The 20,711-nt window shown below is 37.8% G+C and overlaps 1 protein-coding gene across 1 annotated transcript in view; it reads right to left on the bottom strand.

The window, feature by feature from the left end:
• Positions 1-3,689, bottom strand: part of LOC104539959 (protein sidekick-1-like) — a gene marked incomplete at both ends in the record, with an annotated part of 9,707 nt that extends 6,018 nt beyond the window's left edge. The window contains one exon of the mRNA XM_010183638.1: positions 3,530-3,689. Within this exon, the coding sequence (XP_010181940.1) occupies positions 3,530-3,689 (160 nt within the window). The remainder of the gene's footprint in view (positions 1-3,529) is intronic.
• Between the last annotated feature and the right edge of the window lie 17,022 nt (positions 3,690-20,711).

Genomic DNA, 20,711 nt, shown 5'->3' on the forward strand with positions numbered 1-20,711 from the left:
TTCTTAATATGTTGCCTGAGGAAAAGAAAATCTTGTAAAAGTTTACAGTGAGAATCCCATCTATCTTGGGAATTCCAAGACAGCCCAACGCTACTGAGCAGTTGGCTTCTCAGTGGACTTACTGAGTAACTGTGTGCAGGTAAAGGAAGCAAAACCAGAGAAATTAAATAACAAAAGTGAAAACAAAGAAGACAGAAAATATGATTATATCATTTAAGACTAACTTGAAAACTACAAACCTGGGCAAGAGATAAAGAAATATTCATGATATTCCTAATTCTGCACTTACAATTTTAAACAGTATTTATGCAACTGATATGTCTGATTTTAAAAAAAATATACTTTTCTAATGACCTAACAGACAAAATACTGCTTTCTGTGCTGTGCTTTCATCGCTCTACTTATTTTCAGATACGCAAGAAGGGATACAAATAGTGCTTTATCAATATAAAAGAAGACTTTCTTCCCCTGAATGAATCTATATCAAAGGTTGATACATACAGTACACTGACAAGACATAATTTTACTTTAATTTTGTCTGGACTCTAACTTTCAAGACAGAAGAACTTCCAATTGTATGGATGCCAGGAGGCTACTTAAGGTTTCTGGGGATCTGTGCAAGTATTTTAGCAAGTCAGAGCAGACAGTGTCTCTGTTTCGAATGGTACAGCCAACAAGAAACTGAAAATTACTGTCTAAGAACAGATGACTACCAGAGAAAGAAGCCTTTACTATCTTTAGGAAGTTTCCACAGAAAGATGTAAAATGAGAAGCAGAAAAGAAAGCTCCAAGGGAAGTCTTCCAGAGCAGAACATGCTCCATCCCCAGGATGATGAGGAGCTAGAGCTTAAGGAGGAGGTGGTATCACACGGCCAGTTACGGCTTTCTCAAAGCTTCCCAACATTTCATTCCTAATCTGAAATTTACAACCTCATTTTAATTTCAAATGCTCTAAGAGTTAAAAGTGAACCTATAGGCTACAGATTTTTATTAGCCATAACTGTGAAGCCAGAATTAAAACCAGATATATTTTATTAGATAGTCATATAACTTATCTATTCAAACTTTTTAACAAGGGAATTATACAAGAACTGTTCTGACTTTTTAAATACAGAATAAAATTAAAACATGCCCGATGTTAAAAACACAAATATAATAATCAGATACTTTTAAGTAGTTTGGGAGGAAAGTGTACTGCTGCTGAGAGATAATCTTAGTTTCTGAATGTTAAATAAATTAATATCTTCGGGCCACAAAAGCAAATATGGAAGAAACACCTGGTCCAGAACTTAATTCAAAACAAAACAAGAAAAAAAACTTCCCTGCCTGAACTTTAAAGACTCCTAAACTACAGACATAACCAAAATTGCTACTGGAGTCAGCAATATTGATTTGTTTTCATTACATGTATCTCAGATCACAAAGAATTTATAAGGTTGTTCTATAAATTCTTAATACAAACTCGTGTATGCACGGTCACTATAAAAGCCAGGCTGCGCACGTAATCAGCATCGTTATACGAGGAAAAGCTGTTCATTCGGGGTCACCAGTGTCAAAATGCAAAGACTCCAATTAGTTCCTTACTCACTCAGTGTGCTGTAATAAGCTTTAAATATTTTCAGCCTGTTACAATATAGACATTACTTTAACTGAGACACACTAAGTAATATCAATTACCAAAAATCTTTGATCGATGATTCAAATTGCAGCAGAAGTCACTTACACAGGAAAGATTCATGCATTTAAACAGAGTATTTACCCAAGAGAACTGCAGAGCAAACTATTATGGGGTCAAAGTTTAACTTTTGCAACTGGAATTTTTATGTCTAAGCATATATTTCCCTTGCTTTTATTCATCGTAATGCACCTATGCCATATAATCCTTTTTGGAAGCTTAAAGCTTTGCAGTTCTACAGCATCAAAATCCCGTTTGGCTTATCTCTGACTGTGGTGTAGCAGTAGTAGTAAGGCTGCAACTTCTAAATCAGTATTTTCCATCAATGTTATTTTATTTCTATAAACCAGTAGTTTCCTATCTTCTTCATCATCCTTGCAGCAGATGTTTTAATTAGTAGTAGAAATGAGAACAATATGAAAAATACAAAATTAAGAAGTATAGCTTGTAACATCGCCTGACGTTTACTGGACTAAATTAAGTCAAATGCTAAGAAACAAGGTCCTGCATTCAGATACGTATAAATACAGCTTGGGAAATGTGCTCCAATACACCGATTCTAACTTTACAATTACAATTTTACACAAGGATATGCAGTTATTTAATGCATCCTAATCTTAGTTTCCAAATGCCACACGTTCTTATCCAGGTGTCTCCTAGTATTGTGACAAGTCTCTTGGTGACTAGCACAGCTTCAAAGCTTGAGTTCTAAACTTTGCTTTTTATTCATTCCATGTTCATGTGTTCTGTCCTCCCACACCATTTCTTTGTCTTACCTGCTCAGCATCTTATACCCTTAATAGCTGTCGTCAGCTCCACCTACCAAGAAACTACAATAGGCTCTGCTGTAGTTGATCAAAACAAATGGCATTGACACCAAGTGATGCTCAAACCTTCTGTGATTAATTGTGCTATTAGAGACTTTTATATTTTTCTAGAAAGAATTCACAAACCTCTTCCATAAATTGAACAACACTCCATTATGTCTGTACGGCTCATGTTGAGGTATCAGCGTATCTCAACACTTAAAAACAGCAGTCGTTAATAGATGCAATTACTCAGGACTAAGTGGTCTCAACTAAATCAGAAGTCTTTAATTTCTAGGAAAGTTCATACAGAACTGTATGTTTGGTAGGAAACATAGTTGCTAATTACTTTATGTGCTAAATGAGCCGTAAGAGTTTTTAAAATGCTATTTAAGGATCTTTTTTTCTTCATACTGTTCTGTAAATATAAATAATATGGAAAATAGAACCAATGCTAGACTAGAACATCTCTCCTATGAAGACGGGAGGAGAGCTGGAGTTGTTCAGCCTGGAGAAAAGAAGACTCCAGGGGGACCTTACTGGGGTCTTTCAGTACTTAAAGGAGGTCTATAAGAAAGATGGGGACAAACTAGTTAGGCCCGCTGTGTCAGGAGTCATGGTTTTAAAGTAAAAGACCGTAGAATTAGATTTGATAGAAGGAAGAAATTTTTTACTCTGAGGGTGGTGAAACACTGGAACAGATTGCCCAGAGAGGTGTAAAATGCCTCGCCCCTGGATATATTAAAGGCCAGGTTGGATGGGGCTCTGAGCAACCTGATCTAGCAAAAGGTGTCCCTGCTCACTGCAGGGGTTGGACTGGATGAGCTGTGAAGGTCCCTTCCCACCCAAAATATTCTATGATTCTACGATTTTTAGCAAAGCAGATTCTCGCACAGAGACCTGATTTGTTTACAAAAAACTGTCTTCTTTCAGGACAAAAAACACATCAAATGTCTTTTGAGGTATTGGGGATTTTGGCGGGTGGTGTTTGTTTTGAGGCTTTTTTGCAATTACACTTAAAGAAGGCTATTATAGAGCTTTTATTTACTTATATTCACTGGAGTAGGCGGTTATTTCACTGTCATTGCGTAACCATTTAAATTCCAAGGGCCAGCTGCCTTCTGCAAGGCATGTAAGTACAAGACGATTTCCTTCCAAGTGGATCTGGGGCAAGCCTGGTTCAGTCTTGAAGTACGGTGCAACATCATCTGAAACAGAGAGAGAAAATGGTTCTGTAAGCCATGCAAGCAAATACAGTAAAAATCACCAATATGTAACTCATTTATTCTCAAAATGGCCAACAGAAAACAAGAGACAACATGATTCAGTAGTCAAGGCTTACACTGTTATATTCATAACAAAGCTTTCTCTTTAGAGGCAGAATTCACAAGATCTTGATAACCTTCATCCTTGGAACATATTTAGAAGTGCCCACTCAGACAAGCTTTTGTCCATGTTTACTGTTTATACATATGAGAATTTCAGCATTGTCTACTGTGGCAGGCAGTGAACAGCCCTATTGGCTTTTTTTATGTTCCCTCTCCTCTGTGAGGATTAAATCCACTCAAAGCTTTTTTATTTCTTGAATAGAAACCAGAAGAGTAATCTTGGATAGAAATGATTATCACAGCAGGAGAAGTCTCAGGGTAAATGAGGAATTTTGATAGAAAAAAAGAGTTTAGAAAAAAACACCTCACAAAATTGCAAGATTAATGTGTTTTTCAACGGTTTTGCCAGCCAAAATGTGTTAAATTATATTACCTAGAACTACTAACAGATTTTAAATTAGGGTACTTCTACAATGTTCAAGGGTTACATACAGCCTTAAACTCCTGTTCTCCCACGGAGCACAAATGCTCAAAATACTTCAAGCAGCAAAATTCTTGACTGGTAAATTGCCGAAGTTCCACTCAACACACAGGTTTACTATGAGTCTACACTGGTTGGAGATCCCCCTCCTTGTCACCTCTGGAAGATTAAGGTTTTCACACTTTACACGTCAAATTTCTACTTGTAACTATGTAGGAACCACAGGCTTAATCCTAGAAGTTTACAAATACCTTCCATAGTCAAAACGTACATGTTTATGAATATATGAAATACACAAGTTATTCAAGGTCAGAGATTTAATACAAAATATGAAAAAATATTTAACAGGTAGACATTACTGCACTCTGCTTTTCAGGAGTGCAGAGTGTGTATGTGTATGTATTTCATATAGAAAATTTTAGAAATAAAAATACACAAACGTTGTCCCTGTCCAACTAACTGTTCGGTTCAACTGCTAATCTTTCTTTTAAAACGTATTTTAGATTAAGCTCCAGTATTTTTATAGTTGCTATTTAAAGAGTTCAAGCTATCTTTTACAGTTTATGGGCAAGTGACCTCATGTACTATTCAAGGCCGGCTGAAATTTCTGAATCCAGAGGTCACACACCATAATCTTTAATAGCTGAGAGCCACAAGACCACAACCACACACCTCAGGGATGAAGGAGCTGAAGGTAAGGGGTGTCAGTGGCTCTCAAGGTGCCCCAGTGTTTGTTCCACCGCTGACTGAGGCAGCAGTGGGGCTGCAGCTCAGCCTGGTGATGTTACCTCTCTGCACCCTAATCTTTTGCATTGTCTGTTATCGGGGAACTTGTATTATTGGGGAATTTATTACGTCTCAGACCACTGCCCCGCACACTCATTATCAGCCCAACCGCTCCCAGGGCAGCAGCTGCACTTCAGCTGACCGTGCTCAGGAGTCACAGGTTGACTGGTGCCAAACCATCAGCTACAACTGACTGTAACGCTGAACATCAGCTGCATGTACTTCTCATCATTTGCAGTGACAAATCATCTCACTACTTTTTAGAATTTAACTTCAGAAAGATACAGTTAGTTCTGCAGAAAAAAAGACCATCTTAAAGCAACACTTATAAGCTGTTACACAAAATCTGACCTGACAAACTGCATTAAAATACATACTCTGAAGTTGAGGTTAAGGCTCTTTTCTGATTTGTAGCACAGTTAGTGGAGATCAGTAATATTTTCTTTAAACTGGATATGCATGAAGCTGTATGGAAAATAGGAACAGTTCCAAACCGGCGGATAGTCCCAGGCAAACCAAAGATGGTTTTTTCCCACTTCTCCACTCTATTACATGACTGAGATTATATTCTGCAAAGATTTTTTTTTCCTCTTTTTTTTAATGACTGCAAATATTGCAAAGAAGTCTTATCTCAATTCCCATTTTCTCCTAACAAGTAAAATCAACTTACAACTTTATAAAGAATAATTTAAGTCACAGTTAGACAATGTTAGTGTGAAATACTGTTATTTTACCCAGAGCAAAAGCAATTTTTTGTGAAGATATTTCTGAACAAGTGAGGAAATCCTAAATCCTTTCAGAGGCTTTACGTACATTTTGGGGAGTCTCCCAGAGGAGACACAAGACAGACATTCTACCCTTGCAAGATTCAATCTGTCAGGCCTGCTCTGGAGATGAAAAGGCAGCGGCAGGCAGTTGTGCTGTATTTTGGGGAAGGGGTTGTAACAAAGTCCAAGCGCTAAACTGAAATTATTAGTGCTGAATCCCCTGAAAACAACGACATTGACCTGCTAGCATGGAGAGGCTCATGAAATGAGCTTGTTAAGCTGCTCCTTCCTGGAGAAAGTGGAGCCATTCATGGAGATTACAGTGAAACTGGTATCTGCACTATAAACCTCTACCCGAGTAATTTGTTGATCCTGCTTTACAGTGATTTAAAGACTCAAGCAGCATAACCTCCTTCATTATTTCACTCTGAATTATCCACTTACTCCCTCTAACTTACATCTTTTCAAGAACAAATGATTTATTTGAAAGACAAAGCCTGCTGCCCACGAGTCTGTCACTCAGCCCTACATTTGCTACTCAAACATTCCCAACCCAGTGACGCTGCAACCCACTCAGAACTATCTCCCATTTAAAGTATCACAATCAAGCTGATATTACATGAAAACGATTCTCAAAATGCAATCCAATTCTGGTGGAAGCTAAAATTTAATAGACCTATGGGAATATTTTTATAAAGAATATAGTGTGCTTTGTAAATTACCCCAGCTCTCTGGAAGATTTACTTAAACTCTTGAAGAAATTTTACCTTCTAATCTTTTATTCCGGACCTCCTCATCAATCAGATGCCATCAGTTTATCAAATTCAATTATGTAATCAGAGCTCACTCAATATTCACTAAAAGCAGAAATGAAAATAAGATACTGAGCAAAGACTCCATGAAGAGAGGTAGCAGTAAAGCTTTGACAACCTTGGCACTTCTCAGGCACGGGAGCAGAACTGCACCCCAAGCTTCACACCTTTAAGCTGCAATGGAAAGCAGAAGTATAAACCAGACCTACAAGGACAAGTTTGGTTGGTACAGAGCATCCCAGGAAACAGGAAAACTGGCAGGAAAAATAAAAGCCACCTCAGGAAGAAAACTGTAGGGATACAAAGATACAAAGAGGCCATTTAACAGGTATGGTGTACTTGTACTTTATTAATTAAACACAGGAAGGGCCCACAATAAGGCCAACCTTGGCCAATCAGGGGATTAGAAGTCATGAGAGCATCTCAGTTTTTATTCTCTTGAAGAATGTAGTAAAAAGCTAATAAAAAGCTGAGTCCAGAAACAGCAATAATAAAATACTGGAATGAATATTCTTAGCGAAAATAGTTTTCTGCATACAGTAAAAAAAATAATTTAAAAAATGGCAAGCATTCATGCTTTACACTGTTACTTTCTTCTAAATGCTAAATGTGTTAATACTCCCAGCCTCTCTGGCTTTTCAGCTACACCGATTTAAAAATAAAAATAATAATAATTAAAAAATCATCTGAGTTGCAAGAAGGAGAGAAAGGATAAGATGCCAATCTGTTGGCACATAGAAACAGCTTCTACAAATTTTCATTAAGTCTGCTTACCAAACTCACAAACATCCTGATTAGTATCCTTAAAAGGGTGGTGCAGGTTTATTTTTATGTAAATCTCAAGAAAAAAATAGGATTTAATATGTAAAAATGATCTGGAAGTTTGCTCCAAAACTTGTCTGCCTTGCTTTTGTGCCTCATTAAACTGCAAGAGTTCCATCACACTGCCAGGTCAGCAGTATATTTTCTTTCTTTGGTAGATGCAAAGCTTAGATGGATTTTATTTCAAATACAGTTTCAGAACCTAATTCAACAATGCCCGTACACTTTTGTTTGGATTAATGCTGACATTTAAACACAAACATGGTGCTGCATACAACTGTTATCTACCTTGGGTTTCTCCCCAGCCCTAGCAGATGAGATGCATCGCAGAGAAGCTGAGAGCTTGCTCATCCTCTGCTCCCCCTGAAAACCCTGTGCAGGCACAAACTCACAAACAGAATCTGTAAGAGGAGGCACAGCCTGACTCTCCAGCTTTGTAATGAAGGAAAGGAAACGAAAAATTCCAAGAGTTGCTACTCATTAGTTAACCAAGGGAGCCTGATCTCCTGAGGATAACGTGAGGAAACACGACTTCAGAAACCAAGCAGAGTACCAGCTCGGGGACCTCAAACACACCCTCTAATAACACATTAACCAAGTCTGGCTAATGATTCTTAGCCCTCTAACAGCTTACACTTGTAAAACACAGAAACCAAAGTCAGATTAAATAGACCTTTCAATTAGGAGATCTTGAAAGCAGTCCTGCAGTCCTATCCCTCAGGAATTCATAGATTTTAAGTAAAGATGCAATTTGATCTTGAACACCTCTATCCTACTGAGAAAAAGGAAGTTACCACACTCCAGAGAAGCATCACGTCACCTTCATCAGTGAAAACCACAGCAACTACCCTGGTAAAATCTCAGTATTCTTTTCTCCAGAGCTGTTGGACATCAACAGTTACACTTCAAATCACATCTTGAGAAAATCGGTTGCTGTAGTCCTGACCACACTCAGAGGAAGAATAACACAGTGAGTGTGGAGAACGGGCTAAAAGATCCCCACTGCCACTGCTGTTTGTCTTTGTTATGTATCTCTACTTTTAAGTTATTTTTAGGTGAGCCAATATTGAATATTAAAAGCAGATTAATCTGTTCATAAAGCGGCAAGTCGGAGCAAATACAGCTCGCACACTAACAAATACCATTTGTGCAGCTGTCTTTCCATTGCTCAGTTTACCCAACGGATATGATATTGAAAATAAATTTCTGACTGAGATACATTTTTCAATAAATCCAAAGAAAAATACAACTGGTTTATTAAAAAAACCACACCTATATCAATTTTAGCTTATTAGTCCCTAGTCAAAGCATGATGCACGTCACCTTTTTTTCATATGCATGACTAAAGCTACAATGAACTGACACAGAAAATAAAGAACAGAATATCTCTGAGGAATTTTCCAGGAAAATGAGACTAGATAAATAAATTACAGAGACTGAACAATCAGCCCAGGAGAAGAGCAACAATATAGAAATGCTTTTGCTCTCATTGTTTGCAAGGAAAGGGATGTGAGCCATCTTCAGGTAGGTTAATGATAACTCCCAGAAAAAGAGAATTCTAAAAGACCCGTCATGGGGACTGAATGCGTAATCCAAAAGCATAGTTAAATTAAAAAGGAAGCTGGAGTCAGGAAAACCAAACTAAAGTCAGGAAGACTCTTTTCAGTAATGCAAAGAAGGCCGGTACGGCTATGGACAGCAGGATCCCATGCAGAACAGATTCCAGTTCAGCTGTGACATTCACACGCTGATGCTCCAGGGCACGTACAGCTCTGCACTGACTGACAGCCGCTAACTGCAGCCTTCTGGGGCATCAGCACCATCGGCTCCTTCTTCCCAACCTGGACATGGAAAAGACTCTTCTCTTTTTCCTTTTCAAAAGGACTTCTTAATCTTACTATCTCAATTCCTGACACGCATGCATACACGTGGTAGCTCTGGATGCAAGTAGTATTCTCTTGTGGAAATGAACTTCAATAGCTTATACGGCATAACAATTGGGAATTATTACACAGTAAATCTTGGGAAATGTACCAGGAAGTCAGATTGAACTCAGATATATTTGAATCAACCTTCTTTGGAATTCAAACCTTCTAAAATGCATGGGTGAGATGCTGTGAACATTAGTATATGATCTATTCATGAACTGTCAACAGTGTCAAACATACACTGGAGCATTCAGTCACGTTAACTGTATTGATTTGCAGGAAGGCTATTCTACCCAAAATATTGGATATTTGAGATTCAAATTTTCTTGGTTGGAAGTGTGACATAAATCGCCAAGTATAACAATTAAATTTAAATTGCATTTTACTACCTCATTCTAAGCCCGGATTTGAAAGGACTGATGCATCACAGTGAATATTTCATTAAAACATCAGGTTATTTTTCAAATATACTGCCACAGTTAAGAATTTTCACACAGTGGTGTAAAGCATTCCCTTAAAGTGCATTTCCTGAACTCCTACCAAAGACAATATCTGATTTTATATTGGAATAATACTGACGTAACTGTATTTAAATCAGTCTTCCTTCTTCCTTGATTTCATAAGTCAAGTAAATGAGCCCACACGAGCCATTTTTGTCCTCTCAGAGATAAGAAAGATAACCTGCTTGTTGGACTCTTCTGCTATAATCTCTAAATGCAAATACAGTATCAGCTGAGACTGATGGATAACGCTTTTAAAGGTTTAATTGGGGATGGAATTGAATTGTTTTAGGACTCAGCAAGTTCTGGGAGGAAACCTACATATTTCTAGAATAAGTGACATTTATTTCTTTTAAATGCACAGCCACTGGGAGACAGGATTTCAATGGGTAACTTTTTTTGCCTTGAATAGGTCAAATGCCTAATTGGCAAGTTAGTTATTGGGAAATTGCCAATCAGATGTTTGAGCTGGATGGGAGAAATATTGAACTTCAGATTGCGTACCTGTTGCACACTCTCCCAAGAGAAAAACTAAGCATTCTGTAATGTATAGTTATGATTAACTTTCAACAATTCAGTAGAATAGGAGTCCCAAGTGGCAAGAATGAGTGTTTCACACTGATAGTTACGTAGATTTAATTATTTTTTTTAATTGAAGCATCAGCTCTCTATTTCAGAATTACCTAAATGGCACTGCAGATTTCATTTTGCCTCTAAGCTCCTCATTTCTTGATGCAAACAGATCAAATGTTTTTCCCAAATCTTGACTAATGCGTAACACTGTAAAAAGAACAAACATCACAATTCATTCCCTTAGAAACTTCTGCAATTCTGAGATATACAACGTGAAATTACTTGCGACGGGAAAATCCGTTTTAATATTTCCAACCCTTCTACCTTGTTTTAAGGCACAAACATTTCCTATTTCTTCTTCCATTTCTCCCTACAAACAGATTTAGGAGAACCACACAAATATATTGTATGTTATGCTGAGACATGGAAGAGAAAAAAGCTAAAGCAGGTTTTTTACAATAAAAAAGAAAATTTTACTATCACCACTTGCTTAAAAGTCCTTAAACATAACCTATACTTTGTGCTCATAAAATCTACTCCCTAACACTCTGCCATCTATTGAAAGACTATCCTTTCAATCACTACAGGACCACTTCTTGAATAAGGGCTCCCTTTTGACAAATGGTTTCTTGAGTTTTATTAGAGACACTCAAAACAGAACCGAAAGGAGGAGGGCCCACAGAAGCACAAAACAGCTTTTACTGGACACAGATTCTGACAGAAAAGAAACAGTGGTGGGTAACATCACTGTTTAAAATTCAACATAAAACTCTATTGGTTATCCCCAAATACACTGAGAAAGATTTTCCCACACGCAATTGTATCATTCTTTTCTTAAAATTGATTTCTTTAGCAGACCAGTCAAGGAGAAAAATAAAATGAGTTGATATCATTTTAACTGAGCCTCAAGCAGCTCCTGATGTATTAACCTGAAGTCGCACTAAGGTTTCCTTTCCCCATTTAATTTCTACACCTCATGTTTTAGTTTCACTTTCTGACCTTCTGTAATGCTTCAGTGGAGTCAGGGGGGAAAAAATAAAAAAAGGTTTGTTGTATATCAGTAGGCAATCGCAATTCATAATTTCATGAATTCAGAGAAAAAGGCACGATGGCGTACAAAGTGGGCAAGTCAAAGAGAACCCATTAACTATCAAATCCAAAGCAAAACCTCCAAAGAAACCTGCACCCTCTCTGGGCTGAATTTGGTATCAAAGAGTAACCTCCGTGGTTTTTATTTTCTCTTCATACCTAGGGATGTTTACAGAGGCTTGTGGAGCTCTCAAGGAAATAAGTCATTACTGTTCAAATCTCGGCACACAGTGGGTGGAAGGCAAAACTGCCTTGCAGAAATAAAATCCAAATATAGCGGGATTTCCTTCATTATTTTAACTGCAAAGGAAGCTGCTGTCGCTACTACATAATCTACAATCTCCAGCTCCTGTAGGGCCAAGTCTGATCCCACTGACAGCCATCCATCGATGTATGTCTCCACTAAACATCCCAGCTGACACCAGAATGAAGGCGGGATGAAACCCTACAGAACATTTAACAGACCAGAAAAGATAAACACATGAATGTGCTTTCTACACGTTTGTCCTTGGTAGAAGAGGCATTCTCAGTTGGTTATTCTGTAGAAGATAAATTAAATCAAAAAGGTAAACAGCTGACGAGTGTCTGGAAGTACCAGAACAGAAACCCAAGTGCAGCGGGAGCAAACAATGGCACAGCAAAGGCACCGCCAGACTTGAAAGCCATGTAAGGCCACCTATTTATTATTTCAAGGAGATATTTATTTCTAAATAGAAAAGCAGCTATGAATATCCATAAAAGATATAAACACACATCTCTTTTGATGAAGGGGACTAAAGGGGAAATGACTCATGCAGAAACCTTTGTTAAAAAACAACACCCATTTCTTACCGCTACTGTTATTTTGTTTACATGCAACTTGTAATTTTCTTTCTTTGCCCTTTCAACTTGAAAAACGTAAATAGGTTTATAAATTGGATAAAGACTGCCTCAACAAAGTCAGTTCAAAGGATCTCTGTAGCGTTAGTGAATTCAAGGGTGGTAAGCACACAATCATACGCTATACTGAACACAGCCAGGATTGTTCATAGCCTTATGTGATGTTGAATTAGGACAAAAATGCACTCGAAGCACAGTCCAAAGTTCACAGAACTCAATTGAAATATTCTCATCATCTTAAGCAAAGTCTGGAACAAGTACCAGGGTAGTGCTGGAGTCAGTAAGGGATCCTTGCAGAGCCATTTCTGCAGACACCGGGCCCTGCACCGCACACCCACCCAGGGCACCCCCTTGGAGTCCCTCCCTGCAGAAGAGCAGGCGCTAAATGGGGGCCAGACCAAAGGCTCACTGCAGGCCTGACAGAAATTGGTTACCTTAATTTTCCCTAAAACCGTCACTTCTTTCTGCATATTTTCCATGAAAGCCTTTCAGAACTATCCAAGTGGAATTCTCCCACCACCTCAGGCATAATGCACGGATCCAGAGACTATAGAATTATTTCCAACAATACTGACGAAACACATAATTTCCTCTTGTCAGAAGTTGGAAGAAACATACCACTGTTCTTGAAAACATAACTCAGCTTGACACATCTGAAGGCGAAAAAAGGAGTTAGTTTATTAATCTGGATATTTTATTTAATTTTCTTTGGGTTATAAATAAGCAGCAAGTTAATACTGTTTTCAGCTTTTGACAGTTCTAATGTTAATTACATGTACTGGATTTTATAAATCAATACTTCTTACATAAAGTGTTATTTAACTTGCCAAGTGTGGCGATAGATCAATGCATTTACTGTTCTCGCAAGCATTGATGGATGACATACATCAAAGGGATATGTAAAAGAAAAATAAAAGAGTTATTTGTAAGCCAGACAGGGTTAAACCCCAGTTAGGTGGAGAGGGAACTTAAATAGTGTTTTGAAAATAATGTCATTACTTTATTAAGATTTGACAGCTTTTCTTCTTGTTTTGTATTTTTGGGGGGTTGGGATTTTTGGAGGGGTGCTTTGTCTGGGGGTTTGGTTGGTTTTTTCTTTGAATGCCAAGGCCAGAAGCTATCATAAGCAGACTGCTCTGCATACAGGACTATTATATTAATTCTGTGTATGCTATAGGATGTAGAAGCAATTAATTGCGCCTCTCAGACTTTGAGCATATTTCTACTGGAGTACCATATTGCCGTGTTCAGCACACAGCACCCTTATCTAAACATGCTACAGGTGGTAAAAAAATAAAGCAGAGTTGATAATTACTTGCTACAGTTAATGTGCTGAAAATTTTAAAGGATGTACGAGTAAAATTTTGATTGTAAATCAACTTCAGTTATTGCATTCACTGCATTATGAACTGTAATAAAAGAAAACAGTTAAAAATCATTCTAAGAGCTTGTACTAACTCACCCAAACATCTTGAAGGGATACACAGCTCACAGTGTTATTAATATTCATTATTTATTTGTGCCATTTGTAAAGAAGGCATTAAGCATTAGGAAATTCCAAAGAACTGAAAGCTGTCAATCCGCATGTAACAACAGCAAATCAATAAAACACTGGTTGAAACCCACTATCAGAAGCATGTGTATGTACAGAACGTATAATTACATGCTGAAATAGAAGCAAAGATCATTTTCCTTCTGGTATTAACAGGTTTCTCAGAACAGAAGTAATAATTACCCAATATATTATGTCCAAATCCCAGAACAGACAAAAAAGTCCTTTTACATTAAAAAAAACCTATCATTAGGAGGAGCTTTTTAAGGTTGCTAAAGGTTAAGGAATGTAAACCTGAAGAAGTGTTATCCTTTGGAAGCAATTCATGTAATCATTATATTTTAGTGCAAATTATCTGACTAGAAAATAAAAAGACATCTTTGTTATATCACCACAACATTAAATTAAGCACAAATAGGTGCTACTTGATTAGTGCTATTACTCTGTTCAGTAGTCATGAGAAGCAACAAGTAATGACTGCTGTCTACTAGTCCTGTTAGCATGTTAATGAAATAATTAACCAAAATTAACTGAAAAAGAGTGGTGAGTCTAATACAAAGAAAAAAAAGACCATTTATACACTTTCCTCAAACCTGGTTGGAAAAAGATTAAATTCCATTTAACCTAAACTTTTAAAGCAAATGAAAAAAGAAACAAACCACTTAGTTCACTAGCTAAGGCACGTCTTGGAGGACAGTGCAATACCGTTAATGATACGGTCAATTAATGCAAGAAAAGCCAGGAAATTGTCTTCAGAGCTTGAGTATTTTGTCCCAAATGATCAGAGAAAAGACTTTCATTCACAAAAATAATTCCTCCAAACGGAAGTATGGGTATAAAAGAGCAAGTGGATCAACTGCTTTAGGTAAAGCTTGGTTCTGTAAGTTTGGTAGAATTTTGTGTAAGCCCTTGGTCATCTTAAAGAGATAAGAAAATGTTATTTGTGTGAAATAAGAGAGTTCTGCACACGTAACCTTTCTGTCCAACCTTAAACCATGAGCCAGAGGACAGGAAGAGTCCATGAGTGGCCAAGAGACAGTGCACAGAACTCCACAAAGCTCAGTCCCCTCTCACGGGTGCGTAACACACAAGTTGTCCAAAAAGAAAACAGCCACCACACCCCCAAACCTTACACTTGTTGCACTGTGTCATAATCCAGCTCTGAAGCAGCCGATCATTTCTGCTGGATCAAATGAATACAGATATTCCCGCTAAAACCTGCTCAGCAGCGTTAAACAAATGGAGAGCAGAGCACTACTCATTGCTTTGAACCCCGGCGACCTGACAATAATGAAGATGTATATTCAAAAGGAATACGGAATAAGCCTGAACCTTGATTCAGGAGAACTCCTGTATCCTGTACTAGGTAAGCCCTGGGCGGGTTTACAAATTCTCTGAAATTGCTCACTGGGGGAAACAATCTGCCAACTTAATTCTCTGCAGGATTTCATGAGTCCCTCCAGTCATCTATTTCTGCTGTATACATTCACATACATCATCAAGCTGACAATTTCGAAACTGGACCAGATGGATGTATAACCCAAACCAGCGTTGTTTGTTAAATCTAAAAGCTATTAATCAAAATAATTTCCTTTATTAAACTCTGTGGGAGAAAGGGATAAATACAGTTGAAGTATTACAGGTATTTACTGGGAGTGCAGCACAGGACAATACAGACTGAGGTTATTTTCACCAGGCTCCATCAGAGAAAAAAATTGATAGCACAAATGTTCTTCCTAAAAAAAGCAGATTATTCCAGGACAAAGCAAGCAGGAAAGGGCATCTAAATGCTTTCCTTGAGTAGATAAGGCATGTTATTCTTTTTTCCCCAGAGGAAATAATTACATTCTCTGAAAGGACTGGCAACTTCAAGATATTTTTAAACAAAGAGCAGTTCTTTGTCTAACATAGGCGCTAACTTGTTTTAGGAAAGCAATGGGTGAGACCAGATCAACAAAGTTAACTTCACCTTTCAGCAGGTACTTAATGCCAACCCAACTGGAAAACAGGGTTATATGAGGCTTAAAATTCACAAATAGTACTTACTGCTCTCCCTCTTCAGACCCTTCAATTCCTTACATCTTTAGATACAGGACTACAAAATACCAGTGTGTATTTTCTGGTTTTCCAACCTAAAGCTTTACAATAAAATCATGCATCCAAATCAAGTATGAAAACATCCCAATTCTAACAACAGAAAAAAACTTGTACAAACAAATTACTGAAACAGAGTCCTCTAGAAATACTTGGAAAATGGTTTCTTAAATATCAAAAGGGAATTTACAAAAGAAAGGAAACCCTGCAGCTATTTGGTTAACAGACAAAAGCACATATTTTTATAGATGAACTATTTTGAAGTAGGTCATTGAACCAGAACACAGTTGTTATCCTTTAGTGAGACTCTGATGCGTTACTGCAAACAAACCTCATTTTGCAGGTTCCCATTGCGAGGCAGAAGGTGCAAACCCCAGCCCAGCAGAAATGAAAGTGGTCTCAGTAAGAAGCGAAGGTAGAGGGCAGCCGCCTGGGCACTTCCCTTCTTTTACTTCCCATCATGGGGTGAATAAGAGAAAAAGAAGGAAAAAGTGCATGTAATGTATCTGCTCTTATTCTTGAAGGAATCAGCATCTAAATTGCAAAAAAAAATAAGAGAACGGTTTACCCTAAATGTAATTTAATTTTCTGTGGTATATTCCAAATACTCTACAGTTATTATTTTAGGGGGTCATCACATAAACACTTCTATTCATACATTTTTCAGAATTGGATTTCATTGATGTAGTTTATGAAAGCATCTTTTGCTAGCATAGATTTTAAAAGGCCTGTTTACAGAGCAGATCTTCTGAAATACAAACTCAACCAGAAACCTTGTCTGAAATGCTAGCACGTTATTACCGGCTCATTAAAAAGCAAATTAGTTGTTTTTCTCTTTGTTTAGCAATACTCAACAGGTACTTATTTTGACACCGCTTCAGTGTGAAAACACATTAACATGTTCCATGGTTACGGGAAACATTTATTGGACAAAGGCCAATCCAGCAGCCTCACAACAAAAATGATAATTTCTAAATTAAAGTAACATTCATTAAATTACATCAGACACTCCTCTACATGTGCTTTATGCCAACCTACTCTATCTGACAAAAGCCAAGGATTTCTATCCTTCTGCTTCATATTTACAATGTACCTCAAATACAGTTTATTATAAAAATAAGTAACGCTAATAAAAAAGGTGTACATGTCAAAAAACATGACCAGAGCTGACCTGCTCTGCGTATGAAACCAAATCGTGAAAACTGTCTACGCGAAGTTCAACAACCTCTGTTACTTCTCCTCACTATGTATAGAAAACAAGTTCTAATAATAAACAGTCAGCTTAAATTAGCATTAACGTAATACTTATTTAGTTTAGACTCCTGGCCTTTAGTTCATATCAGCTAAGGAGTAAACAGAAGAAGTGCAATAATAGAAAATGAAACAATGAAGCAGTAAAAATAACACGATGATGGATTAAAATATATTGTTCTAGTTGGGAGTCAACAGGGCAAGTGCTTTATAAAAATTATGTTTTCCTTTGACAAAACCAGTACAATACTTGCTGGTACAAGCAATAAAAAAAACCCCTTCCATAAAACACTTCCGACTTCGCGTTCCATTTTAATGGCCGCAGGCAAAATTCAGAATACATTTGTCAAGTTGATGTTATCAACACAACAGGGCCATGCCTGACTTGTTCTACATTTGTTCCAAAAGTTCACTTTTCGAGGCCATCAGCCAAGAAAGGAGAACACAGGAAACCGAAACCATCCATACCAGGCAGACTCGGAAATATACCTTCAAATATTCCAGAGGAGTTTCAGTAAATATTACCACATCTTACTCTGCAAGGCATCAATCACATTCAGTTTAACATTCAAGACCAACCAATCTGAAAATTAAAGGTGAGTCGCGCTCTCTCTTTGCTCAGTTTAATGAGACATCCTAGTCTGATCTGTGACAACCAGTGCCAACATCTTTAACTTTTTTCCTGACATCCAAAATTGATTTCAAAGACAGATACTTGAGAAGGCAAGAATACCATAGAAAAGGACGTAAGAAAAGCAAAGTAAAAGAGAAAAACAAATGTGTAGTCTTTTTTTTCCCCCTAACTCTTTGATATTTAAAAATCATCTGCACCATTAAGCAACTAAAAGAAGATTCCATTAAAATTTCCTAAATGTATCTGAACTTTCTTCTTGTGCCTTTGAAACGAATAACAGCCAGCTATATTCAAAACAATTCTTTGCATTCAGTACATTGCAATTCAACGCACTGTTCATGTTCTATTTCTGTTTTCTTTGATAACACCTGGACAAGGTTTTTTCGCATACCGAGTGAAAGCCTGTTCTCTCAGGAAAAGACATGCCATTATGCATGTATTTTTTTTCTATTTTAATTTCTTAGATTTCCTCTTTTCCAGACTAAAATTTATATAGAAAGAACAAATATATTACATAGCTCAAAAACCTACTGTTTCAATTGTGTAATTCTAATATTTGCCTATAGATGGAATGAAAGCATGGTTATTTGACCTAACTGATAAAAACAATATTCACAAGATTATTTCAATGTCAAAAAAAGCCCAGCTCCTTATTAAACATACCCTGGCTGAAAATACAATGAACCCTATGCACTGAGGCTCTACATTAAGAACTGCTACAGAAGACTATAGTAGTAACAGGAATTATTGTATCATTTAATGGATTTCAAGGATAACATAGAATGGGCTTGGGCAGCTTATTTTTAATGAGGCCACAATGATATTAGGGCAAGAAGCTTCACTTTGGCACCAATACAATGTTTGTAAGAGAGGGATTTCAACAGCTGTCCTGTACAGATGGGTTGCTTTTACTTACAATGCTTTGAACTGAAGAAAGATTAAATCTATGGATGAGGGACCTTTACCTTGCTGCTTTGCTTGCACAGTTGGCAGAGAAAAAATAGCTAAGAGAGATTATAATAAATGTCTTGTTGATATTATGCACACAGTATTTCTTAAATGTACAAAACAGGTTTATTCAATTTTAGCAGCATGCGGTTTCCACTGAGCATCCTGCAATTCTTCTGACAAAATGAGAAGTTTCAGTTTTCCTAAACTCCAGTTTTACAAATAAAGGAAGAAACAAACAAACGCAGATTACACAGAGGAAAAGAATCCGAGTCCAAGTCAGAAGTGACCAATAGAACAGCAGAGCACCACACACTGCATGACTAACGCTACGTGCCTTTGTTCCAAGGTGATTAATCCTATTTTTCATTGCAAGATGAAAGTCTTGAGAGAGTCACTGCTGGGAAAAATGCTGGTTTTCTTTAAAACAAGGCACAATGGTGAGGGATTCGATTTGCTGTGTTGACATAACCTTAGCAAGCAGCAATAAACACCATTGAGGGAAAATGTGTTTGTATCAAGTTCACAAAACTCGGAAATGACTCTGCAATTCTGACCTCAGATTTCATTCTTGAAAGCCCATCTCCATACTGACTTCTTAAAGGTCTTGGTGAATTCCTCGGTTTACTACAGCTGCTCACCACAAATGGTTGTCTGATAACAGCTGTTCATGTCACAAGAATATCCACAGCAGAAATACAGGGGGTTTTGGACATTAAAATTGGATAGCAATATACTAGATAAAGAAATCCATGGCAGCTATTGCACAACTTCCAGCCTTTTAATGAGTGCTTCTAGTGCACACAAGGTTCAAAGGAAATATTAATTAATTCTATTCTGGCAGCTATATGCTATTTGGAAGCCAAAATGGATAGAATCTGTGACTTCTAAGGTGAAAATTTATTTTAAGCTGTACAAGAGGATCTGAAAGCTCTAAATTCTCCCAAGAGATTTAAAACTGAAACTGATATTTTGATTTTATCAACTGCATTTGTAAGAGAAATACCTTTTTTACAAAGCGAAGTGAAACAATAAAACTCTACTGAAGCACGAAAAACCAAAATTCTGGAAGTCAAGGAAGTTGAGCTAGTTGTGTATTCTTTGCAGTCATAGACTTTGCTGGAAACTCAAAACCGTACGTTCCTCATCTTCTCAGAGAAAACAAATATCAAATGTACCCAAGAAGCAGAAAGGGAGAGAAGAGCAGAAGCAGTGAAATGCAGCGTGTTTCTCAGTCTCAGTGGCTGAAGAGGGGCCTGCAGCCCAGAAGGTCAACCGTACCCTGGGCTGCATCAAAAGAAGCGTGACCACAGGTTGAGGGAGGTGAATCCCCCCCTCTACTCCGCTCTCGTGAGAGCCCAACATAAGAAGTACATGGAGCTGTTGGAATGAGTCCAGAGGAGGCCATGAAGATGATCAGAGGCCTGGAGCACCTCTCCTTCAAGGTCAGGCTGAAAGAGTTGGGGTTGTTCAGCCTGGAGAAGAGAGGGATCCAGAGAGACTTTATAAGCAGCCTTCCAGTACTTAAAGGGGGCCTACAGAAAAGCTGGGGAGGGACTTTTTACAAGGACAGGTAGTGATAGAACAAGGGGTAATGGCTTTAAACTGGAAGAGGGGAGATTTAGACTGGATATTAGGAAGAAATTGTTCACTGTGAGGGTGGTGACACTGGCCCAAGTTGCCCAGGGAAGTTGTGGATGCCCCCTCTCTGACAGTGTTCAAGGCCAGGTTGGACAGGGCTTTGGGCAACCTGGGCTGGTGGAGGTGTCCCTGCCCATGGCAGGGG

The sequence above is a fragment of the Mesitornis unicolor genome, unplaced genomic scaffold (genome assembly GCF_000695765.1).
Source record: "Mesitornis unicolor isolate BGI_N332 unplaced genomic scaffold, ASM69576v1 scaffold10324, whole genome shotgun sequence".
NCBI classification, from domain to species: domain Eukaryota; kingdom Metazoa; phylum Chordata; class Aves; order Mesitornithiformes; family Mesitornithidae; genus Mesitornis; species Mesitornis unicolor.